General features: G+C 39.5%; 1 protein-coding gene across 5 annotated transcripts in view; it reads right to left on the bottom strand.

The window, feature by feature from the left end:
* FSHR (follicle stimulating hormone receptor) overlaps positions 1-14,166 on the bottom strand; it is a 117,751-nt gene that overhangs the window by 65,882 nt on the left and 37,703 nt on the right. For 4 of the 5 annotated variants that reach the window (XM_075204090.1, XM_075204091.1, XM_075204089.1 and 1 more), the window contains exon 2: positions 9,938-10,009. The exons of the other annotated variant lie outside the window; for it this stretch is intronic. In XM_075204090.1, the coding sequence (XP_075060191.1) occupies positions 9,938-10,009 (72 nt within the window). The remainder of the gene's footprint in view (positions 1-9,937; positions 10,010-14,166) is intronic. 5 annotated transcript variants of the gene reach the window in all.

The raw sequence follows: 14,166 nt of genomic DNA, 5'->3' as shown, positions 1-14,166 counted from the left end.
GGAGGGGTGGATGTTGTGTGTGTTTTGGGGTTATTTCGTTTTTTTTCTTACTAGTGTTGAGCCTTGCTCCACTGCTGAAGTTATGAGCCAGCTCTTAGACTAAGGGCTAGATTTACTAAGCTGCGGGTTTGAAAAAGTGGGGATGTTGCCTATAGCAACCAATCAGATTCTAGCTTTCATTTATTTAGTACCTTCTACAAAATGACAGTTAGAATCTGATTGGTTGCTATAGGCAACATCCCCACTTTTTCAAACCCGCAGCTTAGTAAATCTAGCCCTAAGAGAGCTTTGGGATGGAGCTCAGCGTATGTAGTTGCCACTCTTTCTATTAAGGTGCAACCTATCTGCAAACTATCACGTATAGTACAGAATGATAATTTTCCACACAGTGCCCTATGACAAAATTCAGGTAGGGGCTTGTTAATATCGTTTTTGCCTCCTGGGTCCCCCAATGCCCCCGATCTTTTCTCAATAGCAGGGGCACGGAGAGGAGGGGGGGGGGGGGTACATTTTACCCGGGCCCTCGCTTGCTAATTTTAAATTTTTCATATTTTAAAAAAAATAAAAATCTATTTGTTGATTTATTTTTTTTCCCGCGCGGGAGGGGGATCCGACATTGGTGGGGGGAGCTGGAACGAAAAAAAAATAAAGAATCATACTCACGTGATCGGCGCAGCGTCCCTCCTTCCTCTCTTCTCCATTCACACTGACTACCGGGCGTGACGTCATCAAGTCACGCCCGGCAGTCAGTGAGGAGCGCCGCAGCCAGACAAGACCAGAAGAAAGAAGAGAAGAGAAGAAAGAAGAGAAGAAAAGAAAAGGAAGGAAGAAGCTAAAAAAAGGTAAGTAAAGAAACGGAGAGGCAAGGGGAGGAAAACAGAAAGGGACAGTGCTATAAAGAAGAGGGGAGAGAGGCTAAAAGTAAAAAAAAAAAAGGGGAGAGAAGCACTAATTACAAAAAAAAGGGAGAGGAGCACTAATTAAAAAAAAGGGGAGAGAAGCACTAATTAAAAAAAAGGAGAGAGAAGCACTAATTAAAAAAAAAGGGGAGAGAAGCACTGGTTAAAAAAAAAAGGGGAGAGAAGCACTGATTAAAAAAAAAGGGGAGAGAAGCACTGATTAAAAAAAAAAGGGGAGAGGCACAGAGTGAAAAAGAAGGGGGGAAAGCAGCATGGAGGGCGCAGTGTGAGCATAAGGGGGCACAGTGTAGTTGTGATGAAGGGGCACAGTATTGTGTGTGTAATTGCACAGAGGGCTTGTTGCAATGTAGTGTGTGTGAAGTAGGTGGTGGCTAATTAATGGGCGCTATTTTGTTTGTAGGGTGATGGTGGGGCAATTTAATAGTGGGGACTATTAATTTAAGATGGGATGGTTTGGGGGATATTGAATATGGGGGGTGAGTTTAGGGAGAATGAGGTCTATTTATTAAATGTGACTATGAGTTATTTAATGGCAGTGATGATTACGGGAAATAGGTATTGCTGTTTGCAGGAAGGGAATAGGTTTATTTATTAAATGTGAATACTATTATTTTAATGTTGGGGCTGGAGGAAGGCCTAATTATTAATCGTGGGTGCTATTGATTTAACGCCGGGGCTGGCTGTAATTTTCCAAATGTAGCCATTTTTTTTCCAAATAGGTCCTTCAACATTCCAGGATCCGGACAAGCCGCAACTAAAGAAAGCCACAGGTTGAGAAAGTGAGAAGAACAGGTAGGAGAGAGCAGCACAGTGTGTGAAATGTTGTGATTCTAGTAGGGACAATACCAATTTTTGGTTAATGTTGTGCCCAATGTAAGGTGCAGGCCAAGACTGAACTCTCTGTGTACACACTGCATTGTTTCTATACTACACTGTGGTGCTAGATGTCCTGAAAGTCAGGAGTGCTTGGACATATGTAACGCTCCGGCGAATTGAGAGCCTAGTGATTTTGGTGTTAGCCACGCCCCCAAATGCATGACCACACCCCCAAATTTTTTTGCATGATCGACTATAAGGGGGGCCCCATGAATTTGTTGTACCGGGGCCCTGAATTCCTCTTGGCAGCCCTGCTCAATAGAGCAGAGCTGAGACTTTTTCTGAGCATGAGGTCCTCTAGTACAGTAGAGCAGGAGCCTTACAGGGTGGTGACCCCAACATTGCTGGGCCACCCACACCACTGGGCCCAGGTGCCGCTGTACTCCCTGTACTGAATTGTTACTACTCTTCAAATACTGCTGCGTGTTAAGAAGTTTGCTCTGCATGTTACACTGCGCTCTTTACATAGAGAGAAAAGTCTCTTCTCCAGTGAGTACCAACCTCTGTTTAATGCAAAAATAAAATCTGTTTATCTTTTAAAGTTAAATGTAAAATAAGACCCATATTTATATCCAAGTAACATTGGTTAACATTAACAAGTGCATCAAATATAATATGTATACTTAAAATGGTCTAATCCTTAAAACAAAGTAAAGAAATTCTATTAATTTAATAGCCCGGAGCTGAAACAGGATCTTCTGGAGCTGAAAGTTTGGGTTCCAAAGCCGAAGCTGGTAAACTGGGAAAGCTGCCAACACTATCCTGTGCTGCTACATAAAAGATGCAAATGTGCAATTTGTATTGTTTTGTCTATAAAAACATTCTAGACATAAAATAACAATAAATTCAGTAAGGGATATTATACAAAGTCACATCAAAATCATATAAAATATACTGTAAACAGGTTCATAATTAAAATGTGGTTTTACGGTGTGTATGGTTACTAGGAGAATCTATATGAGATAAATATACACTAAAAATAAATGGACAAGCTCTAAGTAGGATATCAGGATCCACCTGTAGTATATTGTAACCAAAATTATACTGCACATTAGATAATCAGTGACAAAGAATTACTGTTTTACATGTAACTAAAAAAATTAGCTCATTATAAAACTCTTATTTTAGTATGACACAAAAAATAACCCTGGTCTAAATGTTCAAATCTGGTCTTGAGGTTTCAGCTTAATTTTTCAGGATCAAGGTGAGGTGGGTGCAGATTTGGCCCATTAGAATAGAAAACCTTTTTTTAAGAATATATAAGAAATTTGAATATTTTTTGCAATAGATGAAAAAATGTTTTTCTAATCTAATTTTTTTTTCATTGTGAAAAACTGAGATTGTCAATGTCCCTTATGTTTACATAGCAAAATAAATAGTTAACCAGATGCAAGTATGACTGCTTTAAGGAGAACAAATAAACTGTACATATGTCACTGTCTTTCCGTCTCACCATTCAAAGCATTTGATGATTTGCAATTAATTTTGGAAACTTTTGCAGCCAAAACGTGCTCTTCCTCGCGCATGTCATTTGGACTTGGTGCAATCGAGTGACTCTCAAATTGCAGATTATGCATCCGCCATATACCTCTCTCCATCTCTTTTGTTAGCCGCAACTGCTCCATTGCTAAACAAGGGCAGCTTATTACAAAGCAACATGCTTTATCTATATGCCATTGCCTAGTCTTGATCGCTGCTTAGAAACATAGTTTTGTTTTCCATACCATGCTGGGACTTTCAATTCAAACTATTTTGCGGGACTGAAGTGGCAGCATCGTATACTTCTCTGCACAGCATTTAACATTGCAGCTTGCATTGTTAAGCCATTATTTACTCTGTGAATCTCAGAGGAATGGGGGTCCCTGTTGGTGGAACCTTACCATCCAGGTAAGTGAGCTGGGCACAATGTTTGTATGAGGACATATTCCTTAATAATATTAAGCTATCTCTATTTCACTTACCAACAGTACGGACAGAGCAGGAATTGTTTAGACAATCGCAGCAATCATGTGCTGGTATAATGGAAGATAATGCACCAAATGATGCTGTATTAACACAGCCTACATATATACTATTCAGTACAAGAAGGCTACATGCACCAGTGGTAGCCGTGATTGCGATTTACACATTTCCGACAATCGCAATAGCAACAAAAGAATGCCGATTAGAATAATCCCGATATGGAGAAAATCCAGGCTTACCATGAACAAGACACAAAACATCACGCCTCTATAATCTAATGTAAGGGTTAGGTCTAGGGTTAGAGTTAGGTTTAGAGCTAGGATTAGGGTAAGGGTTACAATTAGAATCAGGATAAAGGGTTCTAGATTATAGAGGTGGTGGGTCCTGCCGCTTTAAAACCAGAAGTCTCACTATTGCTATTTTAATTGATGTCATTTGCAAAGCAGGCATTTTCTGCATTCAGAATGTATAGGAGACGTTTCGGGGATGTTGTGCGTCTTTTTTATGGTAGATCTGGATTTCCTCCATATCCGGATTATTCTAATCGGCATTCTTTTGTCGCTATACTGATTGTCGCAATTAGCACTATCGCAAAAACATACCCCACCCAAAGGCACATGCTCTTGGCTAGTTGCTTGATGATTACACTTCTTTGAAACACCCTCCATCTATTTATTTAGATTTGGGTTACAAATATAGTGATGTGGTCTTAAGCAAGCACAATTAGGCTGCATTTATTAATTGCTGTAAACTCATAAAAATGGCTGACACATTGTGCACTAATGAAGGCAATAATCCAAAAGCCCTACTTTTCAGCACTTTAAAATAAGGTTTTTACTTTTACCAGAATGGGCATTCCCAATAAAATGTTGCTGCATGCTTATCCCTATGCAATCTAATATATAAATGCTTAGTGGCGTCTGTGTATGTGTGTGGAAAAAAAAAACAAGTTGCAGCGCCACCTGCTGGGCAGAGTTATACACTGACCTACTAAATTCTTAGTGTGTGTGGGAAAAAAAATTCAAAAAGGGCTGAAATTTGGTAGGGCTCAAACTCATTTTCGTGAGGTAATTTTACCTCATGAACACACATGTGTAGAGGCGTGCGTTAGTGTGTGTGGAAAAAACTATTTTCTCAGAAAGGGCTCATCCAATTGACCTGAAATTTGGTATACTGACATTATTTGACAAAAAAATTAGAATAGTCAAGTCAGTTAACTTCCATCATCCCCCCTTCCCCCCGTGGGAGGGGTAGTAAAGGCTAAATTTACGAGTTGAGGGTCAAATTCATTTTCGTGAGGTAATTTTACCTCATGAACACACATTAAAAAGGCCGCTTGCGTCGGGAACTAACGCTCTTCCCCTGAGGAGGCCTGGGCTAGGTCCAAATGCATGACAAGAACCTTTTTAAGACCTTAAGTAGCTTGATTTGACTAGAATGCATGAGTATAATGCACGGGTTAACTTGTATTAAATATGCTCCATCTCAGCATTTTATTGGTTAGTAAATGGCCCCTAATCACAGTTTTTCCAATGGACCATTGATAGAATAAGACTTATGTTGATGAAGCTGCTCAAGCTTTGTTCTTATGCAATTTACAATTTGAGTGTTTGTTTACTGCACCATGAAATTATATTATGATGAAATTGTAGTGTGAACAAAACACCAATTAAAATTTGTACTAAACACTTTTCTTCTTATTGATCAAGGCTATTTTTAAATACTCATTTTCTAATGTAAAATACTGATGGGGAAAAACTAGTTAATTTTTTTACGATAAGTGTTCTTCAACATACCCTTGGCCCTTTAGTGCCCAGCAGATATAAATCTATGTCCTATTATGCTGGGACATTGTGCATCAGGATGTTGATCTCTGTAATGTGAATCAGGCAGGCAGATGCTCTACTGTATCCTCTTCCCACTGAAAGCAGGCTGTTATTAATGGGACACCAGATAAGTGAAATATAGCACTCATTCAAGTGTAGAAGTAGAACTTCCACTTTGGATTGCTATGATGATGTTACTGTGACGGTAATCAGTAATCAGGTACTGCCTATAGGAAGTCTTAGTTATAGAGGTAACCATGACAAAGTAAAGTAAAAATATAGATTAAAATATGTAAAAGGAACAGAATAAAAATATAAGGAAGATCCCTGCTTCTCTTCATACACCAGTTGTGTTTGACTTAGAAATATTTTAAATGAGTGTAACCTGCTCACGGGGAAAATGCATGAATATGGCCTTAAACCCACAAAAAAGGTAATAATTCCAAATTTCAAAGCGCAAAACAGTCATTTCAACTCCTGCTGATTTGTGTGAGTCGGCCTAGACACATTTATCAAGCTACGGGTTTAAAAAGTGGACATGTTGCCTATAGCAACCAATCAGATTCTAGCTGTCATTTTGTAGACTCATTAAAATTAATGATAACTGGAATCTGATTGGTTGCTATAGGCAACATCTCCACTTTTCCAAACTTTCAGCTTGGTAAATTTACACCATAGACTTAAAGAGCAACATTACTGCTGAGGAGTATCAGTTTGCACGGCAGAGAGGAGGGGTTGTATGGACTGAAGCTGTGCCTCATTTAGCTGAGCAGTGCGGAAATAAAATTTCAGTTTGTGGATCTAGATAATTGTAATAAGATAATAGGAAAGAGGGTGCATTTTCGTTCTTTGCTGTGAAAACGGGCACATGGCCATTTCCGCTCCACAAAAGGACTTTTTGCACCAACTCAGTTATGGTGTTGGTTATGTTGAGTCCTATATTTTTAAGGGTTGGATACGAATTCCCAATGGAACAAATGTCAGACCATTTTTATTTCTTCAACAAGCTTAAAATGTATATATTTTATTTTCTTTTAACAGCGCCATTTGGATTAAAAGCTTACAAGATTGGATCGTACAGATGAAGAACAGAGTTGGTAAATATGAGTTTTACAGGTTAAATCTTTTTAAAATAAAATCTTCTGCTTTAAACAAGGGGTGTCTTTTATTTACATTTTGCATTGGCGCACCACAGGGCCCAGTGGCCCCGGTATTAGGGAATGCTGGCACTTGTGGTTTCCCAAGGGTACCTCTAGCGAGGTGGTACTCACTTTTTTTTGCTGGCCCCAACTCCATAGGGAATCCAGCACTGTGCTGACCAGCCTAGGGCTGTGTGTCCTTATTGCATGGGGACCCCTGCCGCGGGTTTCTCTGCTATAGAGCCACTAGCCTGGCTGACAGGGCTGGTTGGAGAAGAATCAATGGGAACTGCTTTGCAGGCACACTACAATGCAATTAAACACTTCACACACATAAAATTGACAACTCTCCTAAATATAATATAGACATCTTCTGAGAGCAGACAGATGACATGCACCTTGAAGTGTGCTGGGCATTCATCTAAGATTTTTTGCAGTGCATATCATGTGTGCTTTTTAAATAATCTGGCTGCAGAGACAGAAGTCAATGTTTTTCTAGGAGCATCTCCCGTGCCACTATGAACCAAGGTCTACGGGGCCAGAATGGAAGAACCGCGATTACGCATATCCCAGTTTGAAGTCCCAAGGTCTCATTATAGCATCTATTCCCTCTGCTGTGGAGTCTCTGTGTTTTGACTTGTCGCCATTAGAACCATTTGAGGGACCCCATACTTCTCCACCAACTATTAAAACACTTCCTTGTGTAATAGCCACTCCCCTGGGTGGATATAAATCTGACTGACATAATCTGACAACCTGTTGTCCTTACTTGATTAATGAAGAATGGACAGAGGCATCAGATTGATTTCTGCACATGATATGATTATTGATTCTTATTGATTATTGATATGATTTCTGAGTCTTTCCTCTGAAACTGGAGTCTGTGAGGACTCCCTAACATTTAGGAGTCTCCTGGACATTCCTAGAGAGTAGATAAGTATGTGTAGGGATCCATAACTGACAAAAAGTCTGTTCTAATTTTATTTTGCCTCCATTGTTACCAAAGTTTACATTATAAGCATGCAATTCAGGGAACGAAGACCATGATGTTGGGATAAATTAAGCGCCCCATTTACAATTAGAAGCAAATCCAGCTAAAGGGTAAAAATTTACAACTGGACAAACCATATTGCCATATCAAACCCGTCTAATTTTCCCATACAGCATAACAAAGTTTTGCCAAGGTGAAAAAATAAACCACCTAGCTGGATTTACTCCTAAAGCTAAATGAGGCCCTAAATGTGATACATGATCCAAAGCCTGTCTGTGACTCCTCGATTGTCGCAAGATTTCTTCCTCTGATGATGCTGCGACAGATGTTGCTGACGTAATTCCCCAGTAAGATGTTGGCAGGAAGCTGATCCTGAGTCTAACTTAACTTGAGTCTTATGATTCTCCTATGAGTCCCCAGCAAGGGTACTGATTCCAAGAGCAGCTTCTCTTTCAGAGGTTACTATTATTTGCCATTACCATTGGTTAAGGATAGCACAAATGCATGGCCCTTTCTTTCAGTCTCCACTTACTACCAACCTTAAAATTGAACTTCGCTTTGTCTCCAATTCTTTTAAGGAAATAAAGGAACTGCAGCAAGCTCAGCTTGCTCTCTTTTATCAAGTTCCTCTCAGAGACTGTTACCGGGAACATTTATAAACCTACTTGCTTGGCTCAGCTTCAGATATTTTATCAGATACATTTACATCAACCATATTTTCAGCTTTATAAGTTAAGTGTGGTATATTATGTTTTCTAAGGAAGAACACCTCCATTTATTCCCCCTGTAACATGCCCAAAAAGTTTATTTGCAATAGATATAATGTTGATATGACCGTATTGAATTCCTATAATTTTTCAGGTTTCACCCAAAAATATCTCTATTTTGGAGTGTTTCTCAAACATTAAATAATTTTCACCAGAAGATAGCACTGCCAATTGATTAGCCACAGTAATAACTTATTTCCTTTACATCTCCCCATTACACCACATTTTTGAAGATCTAACTAATGCTAAGACATAGATATCCAATTGATCACAGTCCATCAGCAAATGCAATGGACAGCAAATACAGCAGAATCTCTATTAAATCCTAATTAACAGATAGTACAGTCTCTCTCACTTTAGTATCTGTGGAATTAACTTACAGTGAAGGTTTCCCTCACTCTCTCTCTTGCTCTCCTCCTTTACACAGCAGGTCCAGCAACACATCCAAGGTTTGGTGACTGGAGTGAAGGCATCATTGCTTGCCTCCTCCAAGTCGCAGTGTTGAAATGTGATTCACAGTAACACACATTCCCTTGCCGGCAGTCACCTCTATTTATTAAACAGGAGATGACAAGTTTTTCCTGGCAGTGCAAAGGGACATGGCAAGTTAACTCCTAAGGGGGCGTATTCAATTGTTCCTCCGGCCGCCGGAAAAACGAGCGCGTTAAAACTATTACCGTTTATACGGTAATTACTCGCTGAATTACCTTATGAACGCTATTTACGCGCAATATTACCGTATAAACGGTAATAGTTTTAACGCGCTCATTTTTCCGGCGGCCGGAGGAACAATTGAATACGCCCCTTAAGAGGTCTGAGACGCTTCCTTCAACATGTATTTGTTTTCCTTGACACAGGAATGGTTTTGGATACATCCACCGTGTTCCCACAAAGAATATTTCTATCATTACACCATTTCTTTTTGCTTTTAGTATATAAAACATAGTATTACCCACAAAGAGGAAACTTTATCAGGACAGCTTCCTGTCAGATCTAAGTCAGTATAAAAGGCCCATTTGTGATGTTTATTTCTATAATGAGAAACCTTATATATGAAGGCTAAAATAAGTGAGCTAATTTTTAAACGTTAAACTTTAAACAAGGATTTTTTTCTATAATTTGGAGCATGATGCCTAAAATGTATGAATTTGCATTTAAAAATGACCCCTGTCTGTCTTCACACTGACCTACGTATTTCCCCCTTTAGTAAATTGTTTGGCAGTGTTCCTTATAATTACTGTAGGAAAAAACTGGCAAGTGATCATGTCAATCATGTATGACATCATTACAAAACAGCATATTTTGTCTTTTTAATTTTCTGGATACTGGGTCTCCAGATAACTAGTCCCATACCTGTATTTTAAAACTAAAGGAAAAGTACATTCAGTATGCCTATTTCTTGTTGCCAAATTTTAAACAATTTCTATCTATATGATGGAAATTAGTTACTACATACATGTTTGTAACTTCTTCAAATCCTGAGAAAGCTCCATTTGGTATAACCACAATTTTCGTGTACACAATTCTCCTGTTAAAAAACAAATAGAAAATGGAATACAAGATTAACAAGGTACTCAGTGTTGAGATAAACAGCAAAATAAAAAAAAATTAAATTTATCTTAAAGTTGTGTGGTTATTTTTTATATGAATACGTTTCATTAGTCTGTTTTTATGTCCAACAATAATCCCTCAGTGCAGATCCATTGTATACCTTCTTCAATCATATACGAAAAAGCATTGCATAAATATTATTATGAAAGAGGGAAAAGAGGGAAAAATTATTTTTGTGACTCACCCCAGATTTTTTTACATGATGGTGCTATAAAGTCTAACAATGCTATGACTCTCCCACACTATAATGAGGCATTACTGAAAAACTCAAGCATTGACATTGTGAAACAAAATAATAGCTAATGTAAGGTTAGGTACACACTGGAGCTTTTCGTCCAATCATTGGGCCAATCAGCTGACATTCGACCGCTTGGTTGGAAGTCGGGTTAGTGTGTACACGATGGTTGAAAGTTGTCCCAAAGTGACGATTGTCAGGTCATTTGGTTTGTCGTACTGTTTAGTATTTTCCTCCCAATCAACTTCCAATCATGTACTGTGTGTGCTCTCATGCTCACTATCTCCATAGAGTTTACAGAGTTGTGCTCTTTTCAGCCAATACTGGTGATATAGTTATAATTCGGTGGTCTGTCCCACGCAGTCTAGACTTTTCCCTGACTGCAAAGAAATATGAAAGGTATGTCCCACTTTAGTGTTGCTCTGCTTGTGATTGATAAGCCACATGTACCACAGCATTGCCACTGTGTTTTAAGGGTAGGGGTTGGTGTATGGCTTAGTGCCCCTTGTATGCTGACTGCACCCACTCCACCAGAGCATATATGCCCCTGTGTTGTGATGATTTGACAACCCTTTACTAACAACATGGCCCCATTTACAACCCAAGGTCTTTCACAGCATTTTCCAGGTCCTCTTTAAGTTCCCAATCTGGTCTTGACTCTTGAGTGACACTAGTGGGTCATCGACTGTAACCAGGTTAGCTGTGATCTTTGCTTTTAGCAAGCCTCCTTCCTTTCATTGGTACTTGGCCCCAAGGTGGTCAGACAAGCTGAGTCAGCTTTAATAGGAGTACACAGTACAAAATTAGCTAAAAAATAGAATATAATAAACAAGAAAATCATCAAGGAAAATGACATGGGTTAATTGTCAGGGTAAACGCAAGGGTCAGTAACAATATATGCAGATAAACTGCAGAACCCAGGATTACAGGACATTTAATGTGCATTTAAGTGATAACAGGCCTGGATTAATTTAGATGCAGAGCTCCAACTTAGGCTCATGCCAAGTTAGGGTGCAAGGTTCCATGCTAACCAACACAGCTGTACAGTTGCATAACTTGGTAAGAATAATAAGAAGCAGTCAATTGAGCTTGCAAACACCTAAAAAAGCTGATCTGATTAGGACCTAAAAGAATTGAATTCCAGGGCAAGAACTAAAAGAAACATACAGGATGAGTATGTTGGGAGATCATGTAGAGAGGGATAAGGACTCATAGACATAGCAAAGTCAAAGCCACGAACGGTACAGGCCAAGACAAAAGACAGGAAGCCAGGAGCAGGTAGTCATATAGCAAGATAAGTAGTGAGCCAGGCCAGGCTTCAATAAAAGAAGTCAATGCATATACAAACAGTACACGGAGAAAAGGATAACCAACAAGACATGGCCAGAAATAACAAAAGTATAGAAAGTAAAAAGACCTGACACCCAAATGATTACTAGTTTCCTGGTCTTAGTGTGCTCTCAGCCCTATACCAGTTCCTTTACTTCATGAACCCAGATGCCCTGGGACTTGGATAGCATATGAGGAACTTCAGAATTACTCTAGGAAAGCTGGGCATGACAGGACCTTGACAGGGAGATAAGGGAATGGATTTCAGGCAATAATGGATAAAAGCAGATGTGGGGTAAACAACAGAACAACAATATAAACAAGACAAACAAGTAATAGAATAAAAGCCACTGACTAAGTGAGGATGGGAAGGCTGGGGCAGAAACAACTCAAGGATAGAAAAGGAAATGACCTTACAACAAAACCCCTACAGGAGTACCAAGTGCCTGATCAAAGTGTACACTGGAGCCTACGCAGTCGCCTCTCCCTTACGGGCCTCTCAGAAACCTTCAAGGGATAGCACAGGGGAAGCTAAAATGCAGCAAGGCAAGCTGGCCATGACAGGGCCATGACTAGGAGACAATAGAAGGCTAGACAATAGCAAACCAAAGCGGACACAGATTAAATGTAATAGCAAGAAAAACAAGACAAATCAGACCAAGACCAGCAGACGTGGGACAAGATTCAGGCAAGGCACATACAAAAATATCCAAAGACAGACTGGATGCATACAGTCATAGCTAAAAATATGCCCCAGCAACCTCTAATGTAATAGCTTCCTTTGAATACTCTGGATGTTTCTGGGAACTAACTACAGCTGGGCTTGTGACACAGGGAAGACACACTGACTAGACAAAACAATAGGTCATGAAGAGTCCAACCAGCACCTGCATTAATAGCCTAGAAGCTACCGAACCACAGAGGTCCCAAGTCCAAGTCCAGTTCGGACCTGACAACCTGATAGGGTGAAAAATAGTTTAAAAAAAACAAACAAACCAGCGTGTTTTTATTGTCCCAAATTCTAAATTAGACTTTTTTGTCCTCTCTAGAAACAGAAAAAGAATTGCAATTAAAAGGAAATATGCCTTTGGCAAATTCTCTCATTTGTTCCCACTATAATCCAAAGGAATCAAAATAACTGAAAGAAATCAAAGAAATAACTTCAAATGTTTCTAATTATTTTTTGCTCTTATTTATTATTATTATTATTATTATTATTATTATTATTACTTTTATTATGACATCTAGTATCATGTGCATTGTCAAACAACATAAATGATAAAAGGTGTGTAGTTATGTAAACAAAATAATTGAGATTATAATATTGGGAGAGAGAGAAGAAGCTATTTATACCATAGCTCACATTGTTCTGCATTGTCATTTCGCACCGACAGAAGTTTACTTAGCAATGAAGTGAGAAAAAAGAACAACATGTGCTTCCAATAATGATATTAAACCCCGCTGTAAAACAGCAACCTTGTAACTATGCAAATAATTCATTCATCTAAAGTTTATACCTTTGAATATTTGTGTTTTATTGTCCATAGACATTAGTGTAAAGATCCCCATAACTATTCTCATTCTTTCCATATAACATGTAATTATAAATTGATGGGGCCTACAAGTGTATAGATCAGTGACTAAACATGGATCCAAGTAAATAGGTTAGAAGCTGGGGGGTCTTATACACACCGCTAGGTGGTAATGATCAGTGTAATTAGTAAAAGTGAGCCTCCAAAGATGGTAATTTATATCACCTATAGCATACTTGCTAAATTTGGTAAAGAGTGCTCCGGGAGATCAGGGGGAGGTGGGTGTGTTGGGGGCGCTGCCCAACGGATCGCGTCATTTGGTCCCACCCCCTAAACATCAAGCACATTTTATGACCAATTTGTTATGGCTAACGGCTATAGTCATTAGCTTGTAGAACAGGTGGTAGAGGTCTTCTCCTATAGCAGCTTGTCGCACTCACAGGTACTCAGATGCCCCCAGGTCTTAAACTTAGCAATGTACAAGCTTATGGATATAACCGTAGCACAGGAGAGGGAATGATGGCAGGATATAAGCCTAGTAAAGAACTGGCGCAGGTCACGGGGCAAAAGCAGGCATTGAGGTAAGGTTGAGACAACGGGTCAGGCCAGCAGAAAGACAGGATAACCGAGTCACAGGCAGAGGTCAGGGTCACCAGCAATAAATCACGGTCCAAGAAACAAGCCAGAGATCATACACAGAAATATAAATCCAAAAGTACAGGAACAGAGTAAAGGAGCAGGTCAGCAGCCAGGAAACTGAGCGATATAACCGGCAGGGAAGCTAAGCCCTCCCTGCCTTATAAAGAAAGAAGGGCCAATGAGGATTGGAGAGCCACAAGGGTGGTAACAAGGTTCATATGATGATTAATTAATAAACCTCATAGCGCACGTGCACCCAGCTGTCAAATTAGCTGGGCCACGACGGTGATATCAGAAGTGAGTCGGCTTTTGCCCTGGTGACAGCAGGGCCATCTTAAC

The sequence above is a fragment of the Mixophyes fleayi genome, chromosome 3 (assembly GCF_038048845.1).
Source record: "Mixophyes fleayi isolate aMixFle1 chromosome 3, aMixFle1.hap1, whole genome shotgun sequence".
Taxonomy (NCBI): Eukaryota; Metazoa; Chordata; class Amphibia; order Anura; family Limnodynastidae; genus Mixophyes; species Mixophyes fleayi.
Note: the sequence above shows the minus strand (reverse complement) of the source record. Positions and strands in the feature narration are given on the sequence as shown.